At 36.7% G+C, this 25,425-nt stretch overlaps 1 protein-coding gene across 1 annotated transcript in view; it reads right to left on the bottom strand.

The window, feature by feature from the left end:
• The window catches only part of LOC135076712 (progestin and adipoQ receptor family member 4), a 74,562-nt gene that overhangs the window by 34,306 nt on the left and 14,831 nt on the right, over window positions 1-25,425 (bottom strand). Inside the window, exon 2 of the mRNA XM_063971132.1 lies at window positions 15,091-15,309. Coding sequence (XP_063827202.1) covers window positions 15,091-15,309 — 219 coding nt within the window. The remainder of the gene's footprint in view (window positions 1-15,090; window positions 15,310-25,425) is intronic.

The raw sequence follows: 25,425 nt of genomic DNA, 5'->3' as shown, positions 1-25,425 counted from the left end.
GTTACTACAACATTTTCTTTTTCTTTTCATAATAAAATAACTTTACATATTGAGATAAAATGGAAGCAACGTGCGGTTATTGTAAAGACAATTTGAACGTTGTTTCAAATAAGACAAAATGATTATTTTGTGTTAATTAAAAATAATATTAGTGTATTGTAAATCATCATCATCCTCTCAACGTCATGACGTCCACTACTGAACATAAGCCGGGATCCCACTGCTTTCCTGATTGGCTGGTTGGTAGCGGTCTGCATTGCATCGCCTACCAACTACCTTTACGAATAAAGTATAAAAAAATAAATTAAATTATCAAAGATGTTGTGGATCAGCCTTTACATTCCAAATTCCTCATTTGCTGCTCTGGGTTCCTACTAACATGTGAAGTTATGTTTATTCTCCAGTCCTATCAAAACGGATGTAGCGTTGCCTTTAGATTTGCAGGCAAAATTAATGTTGGAGTATAGGGACCTTGTGGCCTCAACCAAAATGTAAGTAGGTATTTTGCGTTTTTTCTTTATTTGGCAACGACGTAGTCAAGAAATAGTCAAAATAGTTTAAGAATTTGTGTCTTTCAATCGTTTTGACTAGTAGAGGAAAGTCATTTTGGTTTGTATTCCATATTCAGTTACAGCCTGAGCAACAGGCTTCACTACAAGTAAAACGATGTCAAAAGAGCAAGTTGGAATATCGCTGCCTACCTCCGGTGCAATGGAGGGAGGCGTAATCAAGTTAATGTCTTGGCGCGGAATGTGAGTTTTGATACTGAGCGGAATTCCATGGACAATTTGCCCTATGCATAGACGGCCAGAAGAATGAGAAAATGCTGGAGTCATCTACAGGAATGGAATTCAATATTGAGGCTTAAGTTCAACTGAGGTAAAAGTTATTATACTGATTTTAAATTTGACAATGCGCCCTCATAACTTTCATGTTTCAATTAATGTTTAATTAATAAAATAAGAACTTGCCCGACTAAGGCTGCTATAGTACATATCCACCATTCCACAGCTCGAGCAGAAATAGTAGGCAATTTGCCCTATGCATAGACGGCCAGAAGAATGAGAAAATGCTGGAGTCTATCTACAGGAATGGAATTTAATACTGCTTAAGTTTAACAGTGGACGTCTAAAATAATTAGGAATATGATGATTAAGTAAAATTACGTGGTAATATCATTGGTGGTCCACAAGGTGGACCGACGACCTGATAAAGGTAGTAGGAAGGCGCTGGATGCAGGCCGCTACCAACCGTGCGATGTGAAAGTCATTGGGGGAGGCCTATGTTCAGCAGTGGACGTCCTGTGGCTGAAATGATGATGATGATGATGATGAATATAATTGAACTAATCCCTTCGGAATAAAGGAAAGCATAACGACTACGGCTACGGGCTACGGATCTTCGAGAATCGTAGACTACGGTACGAACAGGTGACTACGAAGCAGGTACCTAGGTACATATTTTTCATTTCAAAGCAATTTAGTCTAGTTTACTTGGTTGAAAAAAAGAAATATCTAAAATGAAATTGTAGTTTTTGTTGAATAAAAAGTAATTTTTTTACAACTTTACCCAATCTGAACAATTTATCTCTTGTAAGTAGATTTGGCGTAATGTATGGCCTAAATCTGTATAAAATATTGCACCCTTCAAATAATAAAGATAAAGTTTATTAAACAAATCAAATGTTAAAATATTAAACATAGAAATAAACCTATGTCATGGATTAAATATTTACAAATAAAAAATATGTCCCAAATCTGGCGCTGTGTGAAATTGTCCAAAGATTTATTAAAAAAAAAAAGAAAAATCGCTGTCCCTTCAAATTAATTAAGACTTATTCAAATTCTATGCACGTAAGTAAGGGGATCGTTCCCTACATACATCCTAACCTATAATACTGTACTGCTCGTAAAAATATACAAATTAAAATTGAAGTACCTACTTCGCTTTGCATCACTGGTACACAAGCTGCCGTTTCTCTAGCGTTTAAAATGTGTCGCCCGTACAGAGGAAATGTTCGCTCCCTTGATGTCGCTAACGAGGCCGCGGGTTTGGCGCTCCATGTGTATGTTTGCGACGGGTTTTAATTGAAAACATTTCTGGAAACACCCTTATTTTTAGATTCCACGGTTTCCTAATTGACTTTGCAGCATTTAAAGTTGGGCTGAGGTAAAAGTTGAAACAATTTTGTTTTGTGTCAATTCGAAATACCTAATTTGATGTTTTCATAGAGATGCCTTAAATATCAACGAGTAATTAACAATAGACTCTATTTTTAGACCACAAAGACCATTAAATATAGATAGGAGGATAGGATAGGAGGACGGCAATTTCGCTCCAGACCGCTTCCTTATCTTCCATCATACTTTGTTCGTATACACTAATCCTGAATTAGGCTACTAAGCCGGGAAGGCTTTTCCTATGTAATTTTCTTTCAACTTGACTACAATATTCTCTGTGGGTTACCAATAACTTGCTATTTTCACAAAATTAACGTTGCACAATCTACAAAGTACTCAGCGATTCCCTAAATTCATTAAATGTTAATCTACCGACAGTTAAAACAGACAGATTTAGCAAAATTTAATCCCGAAAATTGCAATTTTCACGGAGTTCTGAGATTTATCGAGGCAATGGAAAGGTCTCGGGAGAAAGCCGTTATGGTTCAAGTTTGCTGGCTCTGGTAATATCTGAAATTAGTGAAATAACTATCTCAACACAGCGTTGTTAATAATGTTGCCGTGCCAAAATACTAAAAATGTAACCACAGAAGAAACCTTGCTCTTATTCCAAGATCGTTATTTAAGATAACCCAGCCATTAGGGACTATCTCTTAATTATTGTAGCGGCAGAAGAGGGTGCTCACGAGTCACTTCATCTTGTATGAAATCAAACCTCTGCCCTCATTATCGGGTCGTCCTGAATGGAGCCCGAGTGCTTTCTTAAGTACTGGCCACTTAATTAAGATTTTGACATTGGCCATTCATTATGCTAATGGTATCATCAAGAATCGGCCTATGTGGTGAACTCTATATTTATTTTAGCAATAAGTACCTACATTAGTTTAAGTTTAATTGGGTTTAGAATCAACAAAGCGGATCGCTTTTACCATTCACGAGCATTCGCGATTCCACAATCAAAGCGTGACTCCCATAATTACCTTTCACAATGGTTCACCACTTGCTTCGCCTTTAGCTCCAATAGACCATTAGGAATCGATAGTTGAATTAAGGCATCGTTTGTACGAGTTCAATTAGCGACGCAGACTGTATAGGCTTCTTCGGGGTGACCCAGTTTGTGCCGGCCTACTGACATTTGTACTGTAGCTGAAGCTGGATGCCGCTGGCACACTCCAAATTTAGCACTTTTCAGATCAATACAAGGTTATGGCGCTGGTTGGCGGCGTGGAGACGTCCCCTAAAGTTTTGTTATGCATTCAGAAGTATAACGAGAGCAACGGACCCACTCTCATTTACATTTTCCAGTCATAAATCTAAGAATAGACGCAAAAAACAATAATGTAGATTGTAAACAATTTTGCGATGTTTGCCGTTAATTGTGTCGATATTGATTGGAATAATAGATTCAGGACATGTTTTTATCTTCATAAATCATTTATGACAAAATTAGTGAGATTAATACAAATATATCCTATATTTTATACCTCATTCTTACAAAAAGAATTTGTAAGTACAATTGTTAATTTGAAACTCGCTTTGTCTTTGTAGTTGATTCAAGCGCTGAGCTGAGCCTTTTGAATATTCATTTCGGACTTTATCAAATATTCTTATTAAAAACAGATCACAGAACCAAAATAAAGGTCGATTACAAGATTTGGCTTATTATTCATATGAAATATCATTTTAAAGTGCAATTTACTCTCAAAGCTAAGATCAAAATTTTCCTTCTTTGTTTAGACTGATATTATGATAGAAATAAAAGAAAACTATTTAAAATGTGTTGCCCTTGCCCTCGAGGGCCTTACTTGGTTTATAAATCTTTTGCTCTATCAGCATTTCTAAATAAACATTTGACGAATTCTGAGAAGCGCCGCCAACAGTCTCAGTCACTGTCTGCCGGTTAAAATAAATAAAAGTAAGAAATACCATTTATTCAGGAGCAGTTTTCTTGTAGCACGACAGGTGTGTGTGTTAATTGACGCATGAACTAAATTGCGTGGTAATCAATTATGCAGTGACTTGCTAATTTATGTAGACTATTGTGTTGGTAATACTGTGAACCAGTCATCACTACCCTCAACGATATTAGAGGGGTAAGCAGTTCTTGTAAGACAAAGTAATGATAGTCTGTCTAGAAGGGCAATTATTTTAGGACTGTATAGCTACTTGCCTAGGTCAGTTTTTTCAGGAGAAAGTAATGAACTCTGAATACACATTAAAATTCCATTTAGTATAATCGCACCGTGAAACACGAAAAACAGCGCAAGAATTCATTCACTTTTTAAACGCGTCGTAAACATATGATTATCGTCATTATCTTTCCTACTTACTTTTCAAATGAGGGGAAATTTCCGTAGCATTACGTTATTGGTAGCTACAGTGTGGTAATCATGGGCTCGACAAACACCGCGGGTTTGTCACCGACCGACTTGATTGCATGTCATTATGGCGCCGACTAATCGGTGCAGCGCTCGATATCTACCGGTCAGGGCGGGTGTTTTGGATAGTCACAATGTTTGATTTGGGCAGGATTAATTCGGGGTCTTGGAAATGGAACAACGATATTTTCATAACAGGATTGCCATCAGGGCTCATTTTATAAAGAATAGGTATTTCTTAGAGTACATTTCCGATTCCATTATCATTATTAGATCATCCAAATTATACAGAACCTTCAGGGTCTGTGTCAAAAAAATAATGAGATTTGATTACCTAAGAAGCACACAGCGGGACAGGTGTAGATAAATAGAATTGAGAAAATATCTCTCAAATAACAAACTAGTCTTGCAGTTACTAAATAAAACTTGAGTTTATTTAATAAACATTATAAGTACAAGGGTACAAGGACATAACAATACAGTGCAAACCTTACTTCAAGTGCCTTGCATAATTCACCATACGTTCGTAGCGCTACGATAAGACGACTACGAGCATTTTCCGCTACGACAATCGCTACGAGCTGTCTAAAGCGCATACCCTACTGTGAGCGAAGCTAAATTACACGCGCATTTCACTTTGCTAGACATATTTTACGCTATGTAGATTGGTTTAACTTTGTTTGTTACGCTTAACGGTTTTTGTTACCCAGATTCAAGATTCAACGGTTTTTGTTACAAAGTTCTAGTTTAGTGGTCGGTGCATAGCTTTCTATTTATAAAAGCTGTTATGTAAATATAAATTATGGAATGGAAAATATGGCACGTGCCACTTATTAGAATTCAAGGCAGACAAAACAATTTTAGATGGAAAACATTTTATTTTCATCACCTGCACTGTTGGTAATTGCCACATGGAATTATAGTATAATTTTAACTAATTGGTGCCAGTCGATGTAATAATTGTTTATCGTTAATTCTGTTTTAATGATAAGTCATCCACTGCTGGATAAGGTTTTCCTCAAGGATTACCACAACGACCGGTGCAATATTAATTTAAATTGGGTAGTTTGAGTTGTGTTATCAAATTATGTTACGTAATTAATAAATTCCTTACAATCACCCCAATTATCTTGCTTTAAGTACTAGATCTTGGGTTGTGTTGTTAAATTGCGTTACCGAATTCCTAACAAATCACCCCAATTATTTTGCTTGTAGTACTAGGTCAAGCGCCTCTCAAAAGCCACTAAATATGGCCGGCTAGTTGTAATAACTTCGTGAATGTGTCCAAACAATGCAATATAGTTAGGTATAGCCTATAACCCGGCAGTAGATCTCCAGGGTATAAGGCCTCAGCCTCGAGTTTAGCGGGCAGCGGGGCGGGAGCGGCGGCGGCGGGGGAGCGGCAGGATCTTATGCGTAAAATCAAATAGACCGGTTCTCGAAAACAGCGGCGCGGGAGCGGGCAACGAGCGGGCAGCGCACTCCTTCTTTTGCCCACAATAAATCGAGCGTTAGGAATAAATTTGAATCGAAATAAAATTGTCGCCGTTGTTCAGACATTTCGTTTGCGAATAAAAACAAATATCTCGACAACACAACCCCGAACACAACACTTCTCCGCTAAAGCGCCGCGCGAGCTGCCCGCTTGTTTCGAGAACGGGTCTGCGTTGCCCGCCCCGCTCCCGCGCCGCCGCCGCTCCCGCCCCGCTGCCCGCTAAACTCGAGGCTGAGGCCTAAGACCCTGGCGAGGTGCCAGGCCCTCCGGCGCATCCAGTTACGCTCTGATTTAGGATTGAACGAGCTGTTCTGAGACATCCAAAAGTGTAATTAATGGGATGCTGTAGAGCCACTTGAGATCGAATAAATCATACTAAATCTTACTATTGAATTGATTTTCAATTCATTCTAGAGGTTCTTGTAGCATGTGGGGCTTGTGGGGGTACAAATAATTTTATTTGCCAAAATTCGAAAAGTTTTAGAGTATCCAAAATCTGAATCAATGGATTTGCTTAAGTTAGTTATATTAGGAATAAAAGAATACTTGGAATTCAATAGCTATAACCCAAAATTTCTTAAAGTCCTCGAATACCTCTGTAAAAAAGCATTCAAACAGTAAACAATTAACAGTCATGTCCAATAAGACTTAAAACTTCCAGTTCCAGATAACCGCCAAAGTTACGTAAGGGCGGTCTGCAGCGAGCCTGCAACAAAGGGCTGTACCGTAATATGCGGTCGCGCCCTTGACCCGGCTGTAGGGCTTTTTCAAAGCTCGTGTTAGCAAGAACAATGACAATATTGTCATGTTTCCCTTATACGTGCCTTTTCACGGTTAACTAAAGAGCAGTCGATAGCACATAAGATTATGCTACACATTTTTGTCCGTATTTATCTTGTTTAAAATAAGTAATGCCGTATTTAAATTGAAATAGAGGCTGACAAAGGTGACAGAGTTTTCTTTCGTCACTTCTTCCCAGAACCAGCCCTTATATTAAACTAGCATTCCTAGAATTTTGTCTGTCACAGAAAAACTTTATTATTATGTTTCAAAAACCGGGCTAAAAACTATCCTATGTCCTTTCCCGGGACTCAAACAATCTCATATAAAATCGGTTCAGTGGTTTAGGCGTGAAAGCGAGACCGACAGACAGACAGACAGAGTTACTCTCGCATTTATATTATTTATATTTATATTAGTGAGTATAGAAGTATAGATTGCTTTATACTTTCATGGTCACTAACAGAATAATTATTATTGACGGGATTGGTATAGGTATCGGAGGCTCGTAAATAAGGTACGTGGTAGCAATCCCGTCAATAATAATAATTAGCCCATATATTGTCCCGAAGTGGTAGAGCAAGCTATATTTGCGACGTACGTCTATAACATATGTATGTATACTATAAGCACCCTAAAACCGGCCTAAGTACTGAATAAAAGATTAGATTTGATTTGAACTAAAAGGTTACCTACAATCGCGATTACATTTATGTGTAGGTAATCATTTTGTAAGTTACGAAAATCAATCTCAGACAACAGAGGAAACTCCATGTTAATATTTTGATTAAAAAGTCCATTATTCCGTTCTCTTTGTTGTACCTTTTGCCGATTCGTATTCCGATTCCATATGCTGCTTGCTTCTATTTTGCCTTCACAAGCTCGCAGCCTTTTCATCGCCTTAAAAGGTCGGCCTAAATTCCAGCTTTTATGAGTATGAAAGTAAGCTAAGGCACAAAAAGGTGCAACGTTGGGTTAGCAATAATTGTTATTGGTAAACATTAGGTACTATTTTAGGACGGATCGTTATGGAAATCTTTGGGGTAGGCCTTTGTGCAGCAGTGGACGTCGTTGGGCTGAAACGAACAAACGAACGAACTATTATTTATTTATTTATTTATTTATTTAGGAAAACCAGGGTTTTACAGTTATTTTCCCAACTGATTATTTCTATTGTGTAATTGTGAAGGTCGAGTATCTATTCAAATTTTTTCTTTTTCTTCTTTCTTTTCTTTCATCGTTTCTTTGAATAGTTGTTCATAATTTTCTTTTTACTTTTAGCCCAAGACTTCAAAATGGTCAGCCATAGTGGAAAGGGGCCGACTGCACGGCCAGGGGCGGACGTAAGTCGTGACATTGCACTTGACCCGGCACGTGCCATTTTTAAGACGCCATTTTTTTCCGTGAAAAAGTGGGGATACCCGTGCAAAGAGAAAGGTTTGACGCCTGCAGATTTTTTAAATATTCTTGACAAGGTAAATTTTAATTATTTATTTAATAATAAAAATATGAAGGTACGTCAATTTGTGTTCGAATTTTCAATGTATCAAGAAGTAATCAAGTGACACCTCGGTGTGATCGAGTTTTAGTATTGATTGATCAAGTAAACACTTATTTACTTTTAACAGTGCTTTTTGCAAGAAACTTGTATAGTTGACAGTACAAATAGGTTTGCTACGTTCGATGGAATAATATATTTTATTGATTTTGTTTTGCAAGTCCCTCGTCACAGCTGCGACGCAGTGCTCGGCAAATAATTCGCGCCCGTGACGGCGCGTGACGCGAGGCAGGTGGTTCGCACGACGTTGCCAGGTAATTCCAACATCTGACGATTACGTTCATTCCTTATAATTTATTCAGAGGAAACCCGATGACTACTTAAATAAACCAACACGCCTTTTATTAATACAATTCTCAGTTTGTAAACGATTGTGTCATGATGAACGTGCGATAGTTAGTCATTCCAAGGTGCGTCTGTCACGCCTCCGAACTGATGACTAAACGTAGTAGTACACTTCAAGACACATAATTATCTCTTTTAAAATTAAGATTTTGCATAACTTCGCGTGATTCACCAGCGAACTCATGATTTCGTAGAATCACTAATCCGCCAGTGCAAAATGTTGTATAGTGATATGGAACAATAACTACTTATTTATTTCATCAATTTGCTATAGTGCCAATCAAACCTGCAACCTTTGCCAGAAGTGAACGACTTGGGCACTCAGCCAAATGAACTATAACTTTCGATTTATATCGGATTTCCAGCGAAGTTTGGTGATGCAACTGCAAATGTGAAGAGAGAATACCGCGATAGGTACGCTAAGTTATGCAAACGATCCTCAAGGAGCTTCAGTAGAATTTGCTGTGTGCATATCTTTACGAGCTAGTTGAACGAAAGTCGTAAAGACATGAACACTTACCTCTATGATGAATTATTCGTTTTAGATTTCGATATGATAAACTCAAGATGTCTCGTATTGTCTCGTTTCGCGAAGTTACGGGATCTTTATTCAAAGTCGAATACTACATTGTCTACAAGCACAAGATGTTAAAATTGTCTTTAGTCGCTGGCAGCTTTCGCAAGCCTAGGACCGTATACAAAAGAGGCATTTGAATTTTGATGATTAAAAATTAGATTAATGAGTTTGTAGTTCGAGCACATAATATAAGGTTTAGGTACGATCAATTCACCTATTACCTCAAAATATTAACCATTGCTTTAAGGTTCGGTCAAACCAACGCGATCATCCGGCGTGCAGCGATGGCGACCAGACTTAAATGCATTGATCGCCATCGCTGCACGCCGGCTGATCGCGTGTGATCGCGTTGGTTTGGCCGAACCTTTAGTTTTGATACCGTGGCGCATTCACGGTCATATTTCAAAATTTTCAAACAAGGCCAAGAATTCTTTCTTTCATAATGACTAACTGACTGGCATTTATTCTCTTTGAACCCCTCTCTAAAGTCAAGGAATATTTGAAAAAAAAAACGTAGCTAGAGATTGATCGCATACTCGTAAAATAGATACTTTAGCTCGCATAGCAGCACCCGTTTACGTTCCTACATGACAGTTTTCCTTACTACATGGTTTATTAAAGTTCCCAATGATATACTGTGACCCGTAGATTACGTCTGCGTGTGGAACGAATGTTGCCGGCTGAACAAGGATGGATTGCCCCGCTTGTGACGTCAATGGCGATTTAATGGATTTAAAGCCATACAAATCATACAATCGAAAGTAGGCGAATCGTGACTGGCGGAATCTTTGTTTGATTAGTTTTGTACCATGTGGGATATGTTTGCGGAAAATTACACATAAACGAATTTACAACCTACTTTTCATTCAAATAATGTTTTCTTTGTATGACTAGTTTCTTTTATCATGAAAGCCAAAAGTTACCTACAGTTAAAGTTGTGACCAAAATCCACATCAAAGTTTTCCAATTTAAAAACAAGTAAGTATCATATTATCGCATACCGTGTCATCGCGTAATTAAATCATCCGTAATAGGTAGGTAGGTAATACGTTAATTATGAACGTCCTACACATTCCATGAATTTGCAAAGCCGATATCCAGATTCACATTGTGCGGATGACAGTGATTTAAACGAAGCAGATAGCGAATGACCTGATTTAAAATTAGCGATCAAATCGACAACACAATCAAAGGTAGAGCCGCCAGGCGCTGAATAAAGTTAGGTTGAGTTGTATACCTTAACTTTAACCGTAACTATAACTTTAACCGATGTTTTTGAATGGACTTTGACAGACTTTTGACGTTTGTTAAAGTAAGATGGTGCAACCTATAGTTAGTAAAATAGAGCAAACATTTTAAACTTTACACTACGTACCCCTCGTTATTCAGACTTCCTGAAGAAGCTTTTAATATTAACGAGATATCGGGTGACAAGTTCAGTAGAGCGAAAATCGACAACGTCATCCGTCAAACCCAGCCATAAAGAACATGCTCTCGCGCATTTAATCATGTATAATTAATTATGTTAAATAATTTCTAGATTGGGTTTAATTTTATAAACTGAAGATTATTCACATTCTAGTGCAGTTAGTTCGTATGATGTTCATATGGATAATGGATATGTAGGTACATTTATCTTCCTTAGCGGATTCAAACTCGTAATCTTGACTGGTAACGCCAGTCAAGATTACGAGTTTGAATTCGCTTGGCCCGTATTCACAAACTTACTATGACAGTGCGCGTGGACGCACAGGGTGACACACGAACCAATCACAGACCTCTATTCAACGCTGTTGCGATCGATTTGCTGCTTCACTTAAGCGAGCATCGTTTGTGAAATGTGAATACGGGCGATAGTAGTCCGATAGAATCACTAAACTAAGAAAGAAAATAAGTATGTAGCAATTTTAAAAAAATATTTTTTCTGGTGTAAGCCTATTTGTTCTTCGCTGGCTGTGGCCTTAGTTTCCCGGCCGTAATTAAACGTGCCTTGGCCAAATTAATATGATGTAGCTAATTACCGGACAAATGGATGGCCATTTTGTATCTGCATTATTATGATCTCGTTATCGCATTAATGTGGCTATTTTATTTATACATATAAATTGGCAACTACCCAGTTACCCAGTACACTCCCGTTATCGTTGTGCAGTAGAAGTTTTTATTTTATTTTATACTAGCTTTTAAAACTCATAAAAACTCATTTATTTTTGCAAATAGGCTTTTAAAAAGCACTTTTACACGTCCCAATATTAACCCTACCACTGCTTCTTTTACCCGCGGCTTCACCCGCGTGAAATTTAGTTTGTCACAGATCGTCATAAATTATAGCCTATATGTTATTCTGGGTTATAAACAATAATACTGTAAAGTTTCATCAAAATCCGTTCAGTAGTTTTTGCTTGAAAGAGCAACAAACATCCAGACATCCAAAATTTCGCATTTATAATATTAGTTTTATACTACTCGTACATGTACACAGCTGCTGGGGCGTGTCAGGCGGGAATTAAACTCTTGTTATCAAAATCAAGAAAGTTTAGTTATCAAAACACAATAAAAACCAAAAAGTATGCTTAGGTATTAAAAGATATAAAAAAGTACTATAAAAACAAAGACAAGTTTATAAGAAGGTTAGACCTATCGGTTCCCAACACTACAGATAGATGTCTATTATATTTTTGGTTCGAGCCAAACCAAACCGGTGGATATTGCCTTTATGTAACGTTGTAACTGATAATATTTTTATGTTTCTTCCGAGCCGCTATCTCGAGAGACGAACTCTACTTTTTCGACGCTAGTACAATTTACGAGACGGGATTTCCCTTGCGATTTTGTTTTCATAGTTTTGAAAGTATAGTATATTTACAGAGACTGACTAAATGTCGCTACGATCATTGAATGCCATTTATTAAATAAATATTTTTATATAAAATCAAAACACCTGTTACCAGCCCAGTGGCTTTTAGTCACGTTCAATTCAATTTGAAAGGTTTCAAGGTGGTTGGAATTTTGTTCATTTGTAAACTAAGTATTTGTTGAAATAGCTGACTCATTCTAATGCTTACAACATGAATAAATTACCCTACTTATAGGCTTTTTAGCATTATTGTGGAAAAACTGAAACACAGCTACGGCGTAGCTTCAACTCTACGACGTCGTAGTTACAGTACTACGTTAACACGTTTCATCCCTACTACGGCATATGAGCGACATCACAAAACTTTTACACTGTCATCCTCTTGATTAATGCTTAATTATTCAATTTGAGTGCCTTCATGTGCCCTCAGTATAATGAGTTCAAAGCCCTAATTTAATTAAATATTAAATCTACGTTGATAATGTTCTTCAGGTTTAAAGCACGCATAGTTGTAAAAACGTACCTATTTATTTTGTAATTCACAGAAAAAAATGAAGAGGTGAGTCATACACTGAAAGATACGTACCTAATAAAACGTAATTTGAATTTATGAAAATAATTAGCGAATGTTTTTTTTATGAATAACAAGGCAGTTATTTGACCACAATCGCACCTGATGTTAAGTGGGATGCAGTCTAGGATGGTACATATCTGCCCTGTAAGTTTTAATTCATTGTTCCTAATTGTGACATCGCGGCATCGTTTATAAATTCACTATTAGTTAGTACTTTGTATTTTGCCAGACCTTCACTTTGAGTGGTAGATTGAGTAGAATACATCTTGTTTCCCTGAGCTGACACGACATATTAATTCTACATAGTTATCGAAGACGCAGCATCTGGAGCATGTTCCTCGAGTAGCGAATTAATGGAGAAGATTAATGGCCTCCCGGATAAGTGATAAACGACTGCACGTCAAGTAGTCAAAAATTAATGGCATTCTATTATTTAGGCGCTTCGAAAGGGCCGTATAATGTATGGTTGTAAATCACTCGGCTAAATGCTGAACTTAAAAGCAACAATTGTGCTGAAGGTCAGAGTTCAAAGAGACCGTCCCTTTAGGTATCACACTACTGTACACACAAATGAATAATTGTCTACACAAATGAATAATTTTATTGGATACGCAACTCAGCAGTAAATAATATTTAGGTAATAAACAGCAGTCGTTAAAAGCTTTACCAGGTCGGGCTGGGCGCTTACTAAAATAGTAAAGGTGTAAATAATATCTTGTACTTTTGCAATAACTGTCACTTGTGTTTAGTAATATTCTGCGAATGGAACTTATTTTAGTTACATTACTTTTAGGTGAATAATTAAGCTACGAGTATCACATACTGGAACTGCATTGAACATTTTCATAATAAGAAACTGGAGGACACTATCTTTCCCTAAACTTCGCACATTTATTTCACATAAACCCGTGGGCGTAAAGACAATTTTATTCAGATTATTCAGAATATAAAAACGTATTCACAAAACGTAGGCATCTCGTTTTCTTGTGCGTAGCAACCCATGTCGTGTTATATTCTTGTATTCCTTCAATTTCCTTCTCCCCAAAATTGTGATGATATTTCCATAACAAAACATTACTTCCTTTACTTTTGTATTTATCCGGGTTCGCTTTACTTTACTTTATAAAATGGCTTAATTAAGGTCATATTAAAAATAGACTTATTACTATTTATTTTTAGATACCTATTCTATTATAGAAAAAGCCTTTGAAATAAAATTAGGAACCACGTGGCCTAGTTTTGGTTAGCTGCTTACGGTTGATCTCTCAAAAAGTGTAAGCATTTTGTCTTCAGCGTCAGTTAATAAATGAGTAAGTTAGGCTGTTGCTAAAGTTGGATTAATTTAACTTTAGTAATCAGTCTGGTGTTTCCTCACACAACTGAACTAAACTAAGTCGTTAAGTTGAAAAAGAAGCAATTTGCGTTTTCTTCGTTTTCCTCGTCTCATCCGTTTTAGGCAAGTTCCAAGAACATTCAAGTTCTATTATGTATCTAAGTATTTCACGAAATAACAGATTTCACTTAGTTCTTTGATTATCAAAGAGTATAGAAGGCAAGGGATTTCCCGAAGGAATGATTTCATGATGAGTTACCTACTTGAATGAATACGAAAAGCTTCCCTAGGACTAAAGTAATACTGGAATATGTAATAAAAGCTTTATTATTATATATTTGCAGAAAATAAATGACTTTTATGACTGTTTCTGCTTTTTATCCAATTTTCATGAGCTTTCTTAGACTTGATTGCCTTCTACGCTGGCGTGACAAATATCATTGACTTTATTAGGCACCCCACTGCGCTCCTGGCATCAAGTACCCGTATTCCATCAGAGACTTACGCGACCGACGTCACCGTAAGACGAAATCAAGCCTTAGGGGCTTCGAATAGAAGTGCTAATTGTCTTGGTTGTCATCAGTCACTGACTTATACTCTGGCTGACCTATATTTAAAGCATATCCAGCTGCAGCAGGTGGTGGTACATGACCTTACCGTATAGTAGCTTGTATTGCACAAATTACTAATACGAGTAGTCCCATAAACCCCTCGTGGTAAGCTAAATATAAAATATGCTTGTATTACGAGCGGGTTCACCGCAATAGTCATGCGGCAGTGGGTTCGAACCAGCGTTCATTGGATCTCGAGTCGACCAATCTGATATGGGTTCTAACTTGTCTTGGGCGCTAAAATCGTGCACTGACCTATACTCTGACTGACCCAGATGCCTAGCATGTCCAGCTGCAGCAGGCGATGGTACATGGCCTCGCCGCGTGTGTGGTTCATGAACAGGTGGTACAGGAATATATTACGAAATTTAACTTTTTATTGTCTAACAGTCGTGCACTGACCTATACTCTGGCTGACCCAGATGCCCAGCATGTCCAGCTGCAGCAGGCGATGGTACATGGCCTCGCCGCGCGTGTGGTTCATGAACAGGTGGTACAGGAAGGAGCCGCACCACGGCGCCAGCGCGCCCAGTAGATGGCACAGCGACAGGAACCAGGAGCCGCCGCCACCCCACGGCAGCAGGCCTGGCAGCACCATTATCATATACACTAGCGATACACCTGCGGAAGAAAAAGTCATTATTATCATCAGGTCATGTATCCCATCTGCAAAAGACAAAAAACATCGTTATCAGCTGGGGACTGGAATTCGGTGCATAAAATCTGATTTTTATGTATAATATTTGGGCAATGATTAGAAGTTGTTTCCACATTGACATCAGCCAGACAGTTTTGAAAGTTCCAACTCCTTGCCAGACAGTTTTTTTAGAATAGCTGCCAAAGCCACGATGACCCAAACTTCATGATTCACCAACATTCTATCCTAAATGGGAGCATACGCTGACAAACTTTCAGCTTTTATACATATAAAATGACGTAGGTCTGGCGTTCACCAGCTCTTAGTCTAACCATTTAAGACTTTTTTTACGACAAAATATAACATTTTCTTAGGTCTCATCTATATTAAATAGCTCAGAAATTTTAGACCCAAAGTAATCAGATTAAAGCTTTCTTCATTTTAGTTGCTAAAACTTTGGTAACTATTATCTAAACAGGTGGTTTATAATTGATGGAAATCTGTTCTGCAAAGAAAACTTTAACTACTGTGGATAGGCTAAGAAAAACAAAACGAAACTTTCTCGTAGCGCGAAGTTTTCTTTCGCCAGCTTCACATAAATTTTCTATGCATTGTTCTGAGGGTAATACGATTTTGTAGGCTGGAATGGAAGTTTGTTTCGAGGCCAGATAAGTTGGATGGAGCATTTTATGGGTAACTTTTGTGGTGATACGTCAGAAGGCGATGCCCATTGTTCGTAAAGGTCCATATTAAGCGAGAGTTGTAAAGATCGTACCGGAAAACGCAGCGTGGGACGTCCACCTACAAGGTGGGCCGACGACATCGTAAAGGTAGCAGGGAAGCGCTGGACGCAGGCCGCTACCAATCAATCAACGTGGAAAGCATTGAGGGAGGCCTATGTTCAGCAGCAGTGGACGTCCTATGGCTGAAATGATGATGATGATGATGATGAAAGATCGCTGGACTACGATTTCCTAATAGTTACTGCATTACTATAGTATTGTAGGAGATAGATGAAGCCTTGGATAATATAAAATGAAAGCCCTGAAGTCAACCTATAGTAGGAGGATGGAAGATAATTATACTTCGTTTATCGTGAATACCCAGGCGTCAGTCAGAAAATACAGAAAATGCCTTTGTGTACCCATGAAAATATTTGCTACGCTGTGTGAAGTTATGGCCGTAATCCCGCCGTAACATAACTGCGTAAAAGACGTTTAATATTTTGCAGACAGCCTGCAAACGTAACGACTCTTGCGCGATTAAGTTAACAAAGTTAATAAATCCACGGCCAGGGGTTATTATTTGAATTTAGGACTTTAACATAGGCACGCCAAAATATAACGTTGTGGAGAGAAAAAGACCAAAATTTTATTAATTTGCAGATTTTTTAACCGACCAAACAAGCGTAGAGTTCGTTCGTTCGTTCGTTTCAGCCAAATGACATCCACTGCTGGACAAGCGTAGAGTAAATCTTGATAAATTCAGACAGTTTAAAAAAATAGGTGCTGTAGATGCGCTTGACAGTGATTTACGACTCTTTATGGTTGGAAAAAGAGGTCTGTTTAGTTTTTGTCTTATTAAATTCAAGCTTAAAATACGAGTTTTAAAGCATAATTAATATTGAAGTAAGAAAATAAGGACTGGCCCAACAAAAAAGTACTGAAACATAAACCACCAATTATTTCAGAAAAGTTTCAGACCATAGGCTCCTTGAATGGGCCTTGTGTCCTGTACAATGGAAGACCTCCCAAGGGCCACGTCATGGAACATTATTGGGATCGTACAGTTTTGGTCGAAGTCACCGTTCACACGAAAGAAGAGGAAGAAGTAAGTAGATTAATTTACTGATTTGTTAATCATCTCCTATGTAGAGCAATACGCATGTAGCACTTATCGCTACAGGAATAACACCCGGATAGCACTGGATAGATCGCGGATGAGGATGAGCTGCGGCGTGGAACGTGTATGCGCGTGACAGTGATGTATTAGTCGGCGTGTTTGCAGTGTGCTGCGGGAATAGACGAAAATCACTTAACTTTGTAAATATGCTCCGGCTGTTTTCGTCCGGAAATGGTGCGACGTTTATTAAGGCTACTACGTAAGTGTTAATAAACACAAGAGCATTAGTTTTAAGTCAAACATTTATTTTCTAAGTCATAGAAGTAAAACAACTGTGTTCTATTGTTATAGTTATATCAATGTCCACTAAAAATTGGCACAAACAAACCTCTTTAATATTGCCATTAAACAAAAGAAGGATAATTTTCTGTTACTTTATCGCTAACTATCAAGTTACTTTATTTTCGCCTAATGTAAAGATTTTCCAACCCCGAAATCAATTGTCGTTATAGCATGCATAATGAAAACAGGGTGAATATGTTATGAGTTGGCACTCATTCACCGAATTCGAATCAACTGTGTGTACACTCGTGACTTGAGTGTGTACACCGTAATTGACCACTTACCCACAGAATAAATAACTTTAATACATAATTATAGCCTGACCAGGAACATAAAAACCCTCGCCATGTTGCGGAAAACTAATGGTACTAATTTCTTTTAATGGCAACAGTAACTGAAAACTTCATTGACATGTCACCTTGCATGTCAGTCTATTGCTGTCAAAGTGTAAACAAACTTTATTTTAAATGTGCGCAATTGATTTTGTGAATTAAATTGCTAAAATCTTTTTATAGTCGTGAAAGAAAAGTGGTTCACAATGTGTTAAAGTATTTGTCGAAGAGAAATACTAAGGGTTCGGACAATATTTTCATTGAATAATGTTTCCGACAAAGGTTGTCAAATTGACTGTCATGTTTATCGTATAGTACAGTCCACTATGAAAATTAGCTGTGGTTTGTTTCAATTACCTATTTTAAAATTTTCTGTCACTTTCTAAGTGTTGAATTTTATGGAATTGGGAAAGAAGTACCGAGTTTGAAACGTTCATGACCAAACATTGCAGTTGAATATTCAAGTTCTGAATTTGATTATTGATGAATAATAAAATAAATCCTACTAACTCGATTGATGGTTTCATTTAATTTATTTAAACCAGGTTACCTATAATAATATTTTTTGGTTAATTTATGAAAATATCAAATTAGCCCATAATCCTGAATCCTGATACATAAAGTTAGCCTATTAATTTAACACAGGTACGACTGTACTCAGTGTTGCACTATCAAATGCGATTGACGCGCCTCTATGCCAGGGTTTTTATGTTCCTGGTCAGGCTATACTTAAACTAACCTAGCGTAGTAAAGTTCTATACCTATATAATTTTATGGCTAGTTCATTCATACTCATAATTTTACTTTACTACTGCTTCGTATTCATTTCAAAGAATTTACGCAATGTTAAATTTACTTGTGCCAAGATTACGACGATATTATTTTATACGAGAAAATATTTTGTTAAAAATAGCTACGAATTCTCGTAGCTCGTAGCAAACTCCGACGTGGGTGGATGTGGTATTTTATTTTATTATATTAATTACTTCTTGAATAAATCAACTCGTAGACATATTTCTATTCATCGACAATAGTAGGTACTTCAGGTAGTTTGTACTGTACATAACTTTGTTGTTAGGTGGGTGGCGTTTAAGTTGTTTGATTATTATCTACTGTTAGTATTGGCTGTAACTTTAGCTGCAACTTATTTCAGTATAACTAATTCATAACGCTTTTAGCACCCAGACGAAGAATACAATCCAAACTACTCAAGTTTTACTAAGTTACCTAATTCGTGCTATACTATTATCATGAAATTCACAAACTTTTAATTAAGTTTATCGAAGCTATTATTAGCTTTCTATAGAGTAAAAGCGCGTCCGTAAAGTAAAACTGCGTCCTTATGCTAACATTGCGTGGTTTGCGTGTAATGTATCCCTTTTATTTTTTCTTTAGACGTGGGACCATACCGATATCTATTCCTACTTAGCTTTCTGTAGAGTAAACAAAACTGCACCCAAAAATGTAAAACTAACTTTTTTCTTTTTTTAGACGTGGGATACCGATATTTATTCACATTATTAGTCTTTTTACGAGTATAAAGTTACAACAGCCAGTGACATTTAAAGCTCTTTTCCCGTATAACAATGTTTTTCATGATGGTGCGTGATTAGCCGATAAATATAAGCATTATGAGGCTGACCACGGGACGCGTGACAAACGCCAGAACAAAGGATGGCTGTAATTGAGGCCGCACACGCAAGGACTTGTCGCTATGGGGATGTTGTATGACTCATTATAAATCACGCATGTTTAGTAAGATAAAACAATCCAATATTTTGATATAGCCTGTAGTTCTGTTGACACATAACTCTCCATTTTTACCCGACTACGGCAAAGCAAAAGGAGGGTTATGATTTTGACAGGCTATGTATGTATGTATGTATGTATGTTCATGTGTACCCTCGTAACTTCTAAACTACTTATCAGAATTCGACAAATGACATATCATTAGAAGCGTCTTAATTGTCCGCTGGTTATAGGCTACATGGGGTTTCACAAAATCTAATGTGGCGCCCTCTAGCGGACAAAACATAGAGAGTAAAAAAATAAAGTTAAGATAAATATGCCGTGTTTGGTATCATTTGAAAGCGCTTTACTTGTACATTTTGAATATATATATATTACTAGCATTTGCTTGTGACTTTACCTGTATTCATGGGCTGATTGCATATAATTCACATCTATGCGTTCATAGCTTCTTTACTACTTATTAGTTCATCAATTTAACTTTTGGTAATATTATGCGCCACAAATACACTTTATCACCAAAATAGTACAAATAATAAAAAGTAAAAAAACTAAAACCCAACTACGACAAAAAACGACGCTGAAAAAGTATAAAACAAGATTTTCAGAATACTGAACTGAACAAAGTTGCTAATATAGTTGCATAGTAATTTTCATGTTTGGAAAGGCGTAGTCACACGTTACATATACGAGTACCTACCTACCGTAGCACTTTGACAACGTGTGACTGCGGTTTTCCAAACATGAAAATTACTATGCAACTATATTAGCAACTTTGTTCAGTTCAGTATTCTGAAAATCTTGTTTTATACTTTTTCAGCGTCGTTTTTTGTCGTAGTTGGGTTTTAGTTTTTTTACTTTTTTATTGCACGATAGCATCTATTTACTACTTTATACGATGACATAGAGTTAAGCTTGATGTGCTAACATTCGAACATGATGTTTATGATCATAACATTGACGTGTTTAGTAACATTTATCATTTAGAAGCATTTTACTGTTATACAGGGTGTCCCAATATTAGCACGTCAGTTATTTTTAAAAACGGACTTGTCCAATGCGTCAATGTGACATCCTTATTTTGGGACACCCTGTATTTTCTAATTAAGCGAGCCATTTTTATGATGTCACCAAATGTCGAATATCTTCATCAGTCAAACAGCTAGCGATCTACCGATGCAGGTAAACCGAATTTGAGGCATTTGTGAGCAATTTGCGTCCATTCCGGAGCAGAATTAATTGGGACACAGCGGCCTAATTGCAAAGGAAATTGTCGAATTACGGCAGCTGCCACTGCAGGCCGGTGATCGATGCTGCGATGTCGATAAACAAATAAAGACATCGAACGTGATGGATCAGCGATGAAACAACGAAATTAATTTTAGAGAAATGGAATGAGAAGACAGTTTTATTCATCAATAATCATTTAAGTAGCTGATGGAAATCGCTCAAAATGAAACTTGAATTTCAACTCATTGGTCACTAAGGCTGAGTTACACCACCTAACTTTGACCGTAACTTTAACGAGAACCGGTGTTTTTTGTATGGATTTTTTTTTATTAGGGATAAAACAAGGACAAACAATTGTACAAACGGATTTAACAAAAAGTCTTACAGAAAAAAAGAAAAAAGTTTGACAGATTTTTGACGTTTGTCAAAGTTCAAATAAGATGGTGCAACCCAGCCTAAGTGTAGGTTCCTATGGCGAAAAAAATGTTAACTTTTTTAACATCTGGAACTGGAAGATTCGTAAATCAAGAATGAAAATGAAAAGTTCAGACTCTCGACGACCCATTAACTAGTGCATCAATAAATAATGACTATCATCAGGTTAAGGAAAGTATAACATTTATGTCTGAAGTTATACAAAATTGTTGATACTAAATGAGAACTGTCGAACTGAAGTTAATAATTAAAATTGATAGGTTAAGGTTAGGTTAGGTTAGTATTTTATTTTATCGATAAAATTCTTCAACTCGATGCACACTAATCTACGAACAACACTAACGTTAACTGGACATAAGCTTAAACGACGGGCGGAGATGATCAAATTTTACATCGCAAAAGCCATACAGCTTCTATACTGCTGCTTCGTTTAGTCACATGTTCCAGCTGTCTGCCCCGGGATGCGGGTGACAAAATGAGTAATAAGTTTATTCGGAGCGCCCGAGCAAGACAGTTTCTGTCTCCTACAATGTTATTGTCTTATTTATTGTTGAGAAATGCTGAGTAATTGGAGTATTAAAGTGATACGATACGCTAGGAACATTATTTTTATTAAGAATTATAAAAAAAATGGATTCTCTAAAGCTAAAATTAAATTTTAAACTGAAACACAAGGAAAATATCTCGTGAATGCATCAAAATGAGCATTCACTCACACGGCTCTGTAATACGTTCACGTTTTAATTCTCTAGAGAATTCATTCTATTAGGTCATTTTCCATCCCTAAACACGCGGCGGAACAACATCCACTTCCATCGTAACACTTCATTACCTGTGCAGTTAACTAATACCTACCGTTTTACAAATGGCTTATTGATTTCTTGACGCCAATTTAACTTTGCAATCGAAGTTAATAATACCTAATGGCAGCCTTAGAAGTGGCAAAATAAGTGGCATGTCACGTCCATTAAATAGGGGTGATTTTCTTGAAAATAACGGACACTTGCGAACGTCGGCAATTTGCGGAAATTATTCGGAGTTCTAGCGACCACTTTGATTTACATATTCACTTTATAGGTTGAATAACAGGTAGAAATGTCGCTTTTGATCGACTAATGATTTCTATTCAGAATTCCTAATGAGATTACTTACTTGGATTTTCCTTTTATGTGGCATTTTTGTGATTCGCTTCTAAGTTGATTTTATTAATGAAGATACCGATTTTGTGTGCTCGAATAATGAAAGTCAATTCGAAAAGAAAATTTTCTTATTCCAAATGTTTATGCTTTGCCATGTTTGCGTAAGATCACGCAAGAATTTGCATATTATTGTCGTTTTATCTTTTTACAACTTTGAGTTTACTTCATTTAATGTGTAGGTGACTATGTTCACTTCGTGATTAAAGAATTCTTCTGTATCATATGCATTAATTATTTAACAAAATAAAGTAAAAAATATATATTTTTGAGAAAAATATATATTTTTTCAGTCGACTGACATCTCCGCAAATAATAATAACTTTTTATTTGCCGTCCGTAGGTATTTTCCACATAAAACAATAAAGAGCTCAGTCACTGGCTTTCATAAAAGGACCGTTCTCGAGAGGATTAGAATCGTGGCTCAATGACAGCTGCCAGCTTATCGTATTTACGGATTATATTTTTGGAGCATTTCATATTATTTAGTACATTCACTCTGTATTAAACACTGACAGGTTATTTCAAAATATTGTGGAAAGATTATCGAAATTATTTTCAGGATGTTAATTTCAAAATGCATTTTTAATGTTTAAAATTTGTTTGAGAGTTGTTATCATGTAACGAAATTGAAAATTGGTACCTAATGACTTTCATGATTTGATGTAACGATTTCCATTGTGCTTTTCTCTACTCATACAACACTCACCAGTGTGGAAGTTTCCGCGTGTTGTTAATACATTAAACTCCCCCACAATATTATACCGACAAATAAAATAATGTAAGTCACTGAATCAATCTTGTAGATTTATTATATCCAAAAAAGTTCTTTTAATAATAAAATCTTGGTTGCTTTTATTGACTAGTTCTTAGGTGTATTAGGAAACCAATCAGTTCGCAAAATCTAATAGTTAGTCTTAGTATACCTGTGTTTGTTCATTACATACAAATAAGTAATTACCAACGCCTTCGCTATAAAAGCAAGCAATTTTAAATTGAGTTATAACCACTTTAATTAAACTGTCAGCTACAATAACTACACCAGACGAGTCACATAAATTGGCGGCGAAAATAAAACTGGAAAACACGCTGCGCCACCGACATGTTCACAAAAGCAGACACTTTAGCTCTTACTGGAAACATCTAGGTCACTTTCATTTACTAGAAATGCAATGGCAATTGGTGACAGACTGGTGCAGCCATTGAAGTAATTTACTAGCGTATAACTCAATCCTTGATCTTTCAGCAGAAATTGTTCATGAAAACTCGCTATAAAATATGATAATTTATGAGCAATGCGTAGCACATTGCGGACTATATTCCATAATATCTAACCTCCACATTTCGTATCGCTTTACCAAAAGACGTCCACTGCTGGACTTACTCGTAAAAGCATCACACAAGAATGTCCACTATGATTATTTGGTTGAAAAAACGATTTATTTACATTTTTGAATCTTAATTTAACGCCAACGCCTGCAACCGTGATATTATCCCAAAATAGGTACATACATACGCGTAGATTTGCGAAGTGAAAGTTCTTACTTCAAAATACTGTCCTGAAGATCTCTAACCAAACTAAAGCAACTTCCTTCGAGTAGATTAAATATTATCGATTGTGCAGCTAATATTCAAGGAGAAACTTTAAGCAGCTTTGAGAAAGCTCCAAAGTTAGCCACTAAGATTGCCTGCAGTCCGAATTGAGCTACTGGAATCGATTGTCTTTGTTTTCTCTAATGCGCAAAATCAGCGCAAAGTAAGTAAGTAAGCCAAAACTTTAGATTTCATTTGGCTAAAGTGAAAGCTGTGCAAGTTCAAAATCAATTTAGCTATATCTAGTAATAGCGGCCGCTCGCGACTTCGTTCACGTGGATCCCGATTTATCCTCCTTGGTGCGGAGTTTCATAAAATCCGTTCTTAGCGGTCTAAGATACCCTATAAGGAACCTAGTTTGTAGGATTATAGTTTCTGAGAATTCGTGATATGAGTGAGTGGTATTTCGCTTTTATAAGGGTCCGATTGAGAATGGAAACGATTATATTAAGTTACATAAAGTAACGTAAAATGTATAAAAAGTTTTACTTTTAAGCTATTTTGTTGTTGCACATTCATATGGTAGCATCGTCTATTCTGTATTGCATATACTACGGCTTATGGGCTACAAATGCTACAATCATCTAGCTATCTATGTATAGACTACGACGGGCTACGAGATTTACTTTGTAGCACCATTTGCCGAGAGAATTGCTTTAAAGCACAGCTGTCTCCTCATTTACGTCTATTGATCTTTAGTTAATTCAGTAGGTATACAATTCTGTATTGTTTGCATTCTGAGCAAATAAATCCATTTAAATAATTAATATATTTCAGGAACAATGGCAAACTACGTCACGTTGGAATGCAGTACCGAGAAGATAATAACAGCTGTGGTAGGTACTCGTATATTTGAAAACACAAACAGAAATTTAGTGAGTACCAAATATCTTCACATGTTTATTATAATTTCACATTTTTTACTTAGTTATAAAAGTAAATACAGCATGTGAGGCTCCGTGAACTTAAATACATATCGATTATGTTGGCCGTGACACTATTATTAAATGCAGGCATAAATAAAATACATTGCCAAGCCTTGTGAGGGAAAATTCCTACGCTCACCTTTCTTTTGAATAAAAGGTTAGGAAAATGTTGGATCGAATTGAATCAGTTCATTCTCTTTGATAATAAAATTGCCAATTGTAGAGCAATTTGTCACGTCAAATAACTGAGATATGGGTAAAAGTATCTAAGGTGCCTTTGCAAACAATTGCGTAGTTTCATAGAAATATATAGAGACATTTGCTTATTATAGGTAGAGTCATCGATTGTATTAAATTAGCTAAATGTTATTAGAAAAATCTATTGTTTGAAAAGTCGCACACATAATGTATAGACACGATTTTGCTAAAAATTAACTTTAGGTTTAAGATATTTA

This window comes from Ostrinia nubilalis, chromosome 12 (assembly GCF_963855985.1).
Source record: "Ostrinia nubilalis chromosome 12, ilOstNubi1.1, whole genome shotgun sequence".
NCBI classification, from domain to species: domain Eukaryota; kingdom Metazoa; phylum Arthropoda; class Insecta; order Lepidoptera; family Crambidae; genus Ostrinia; species Ostrinia nubilalis.
This window is presented reverse-complemented; position numbering and strand designations above follow the sequence as displayed.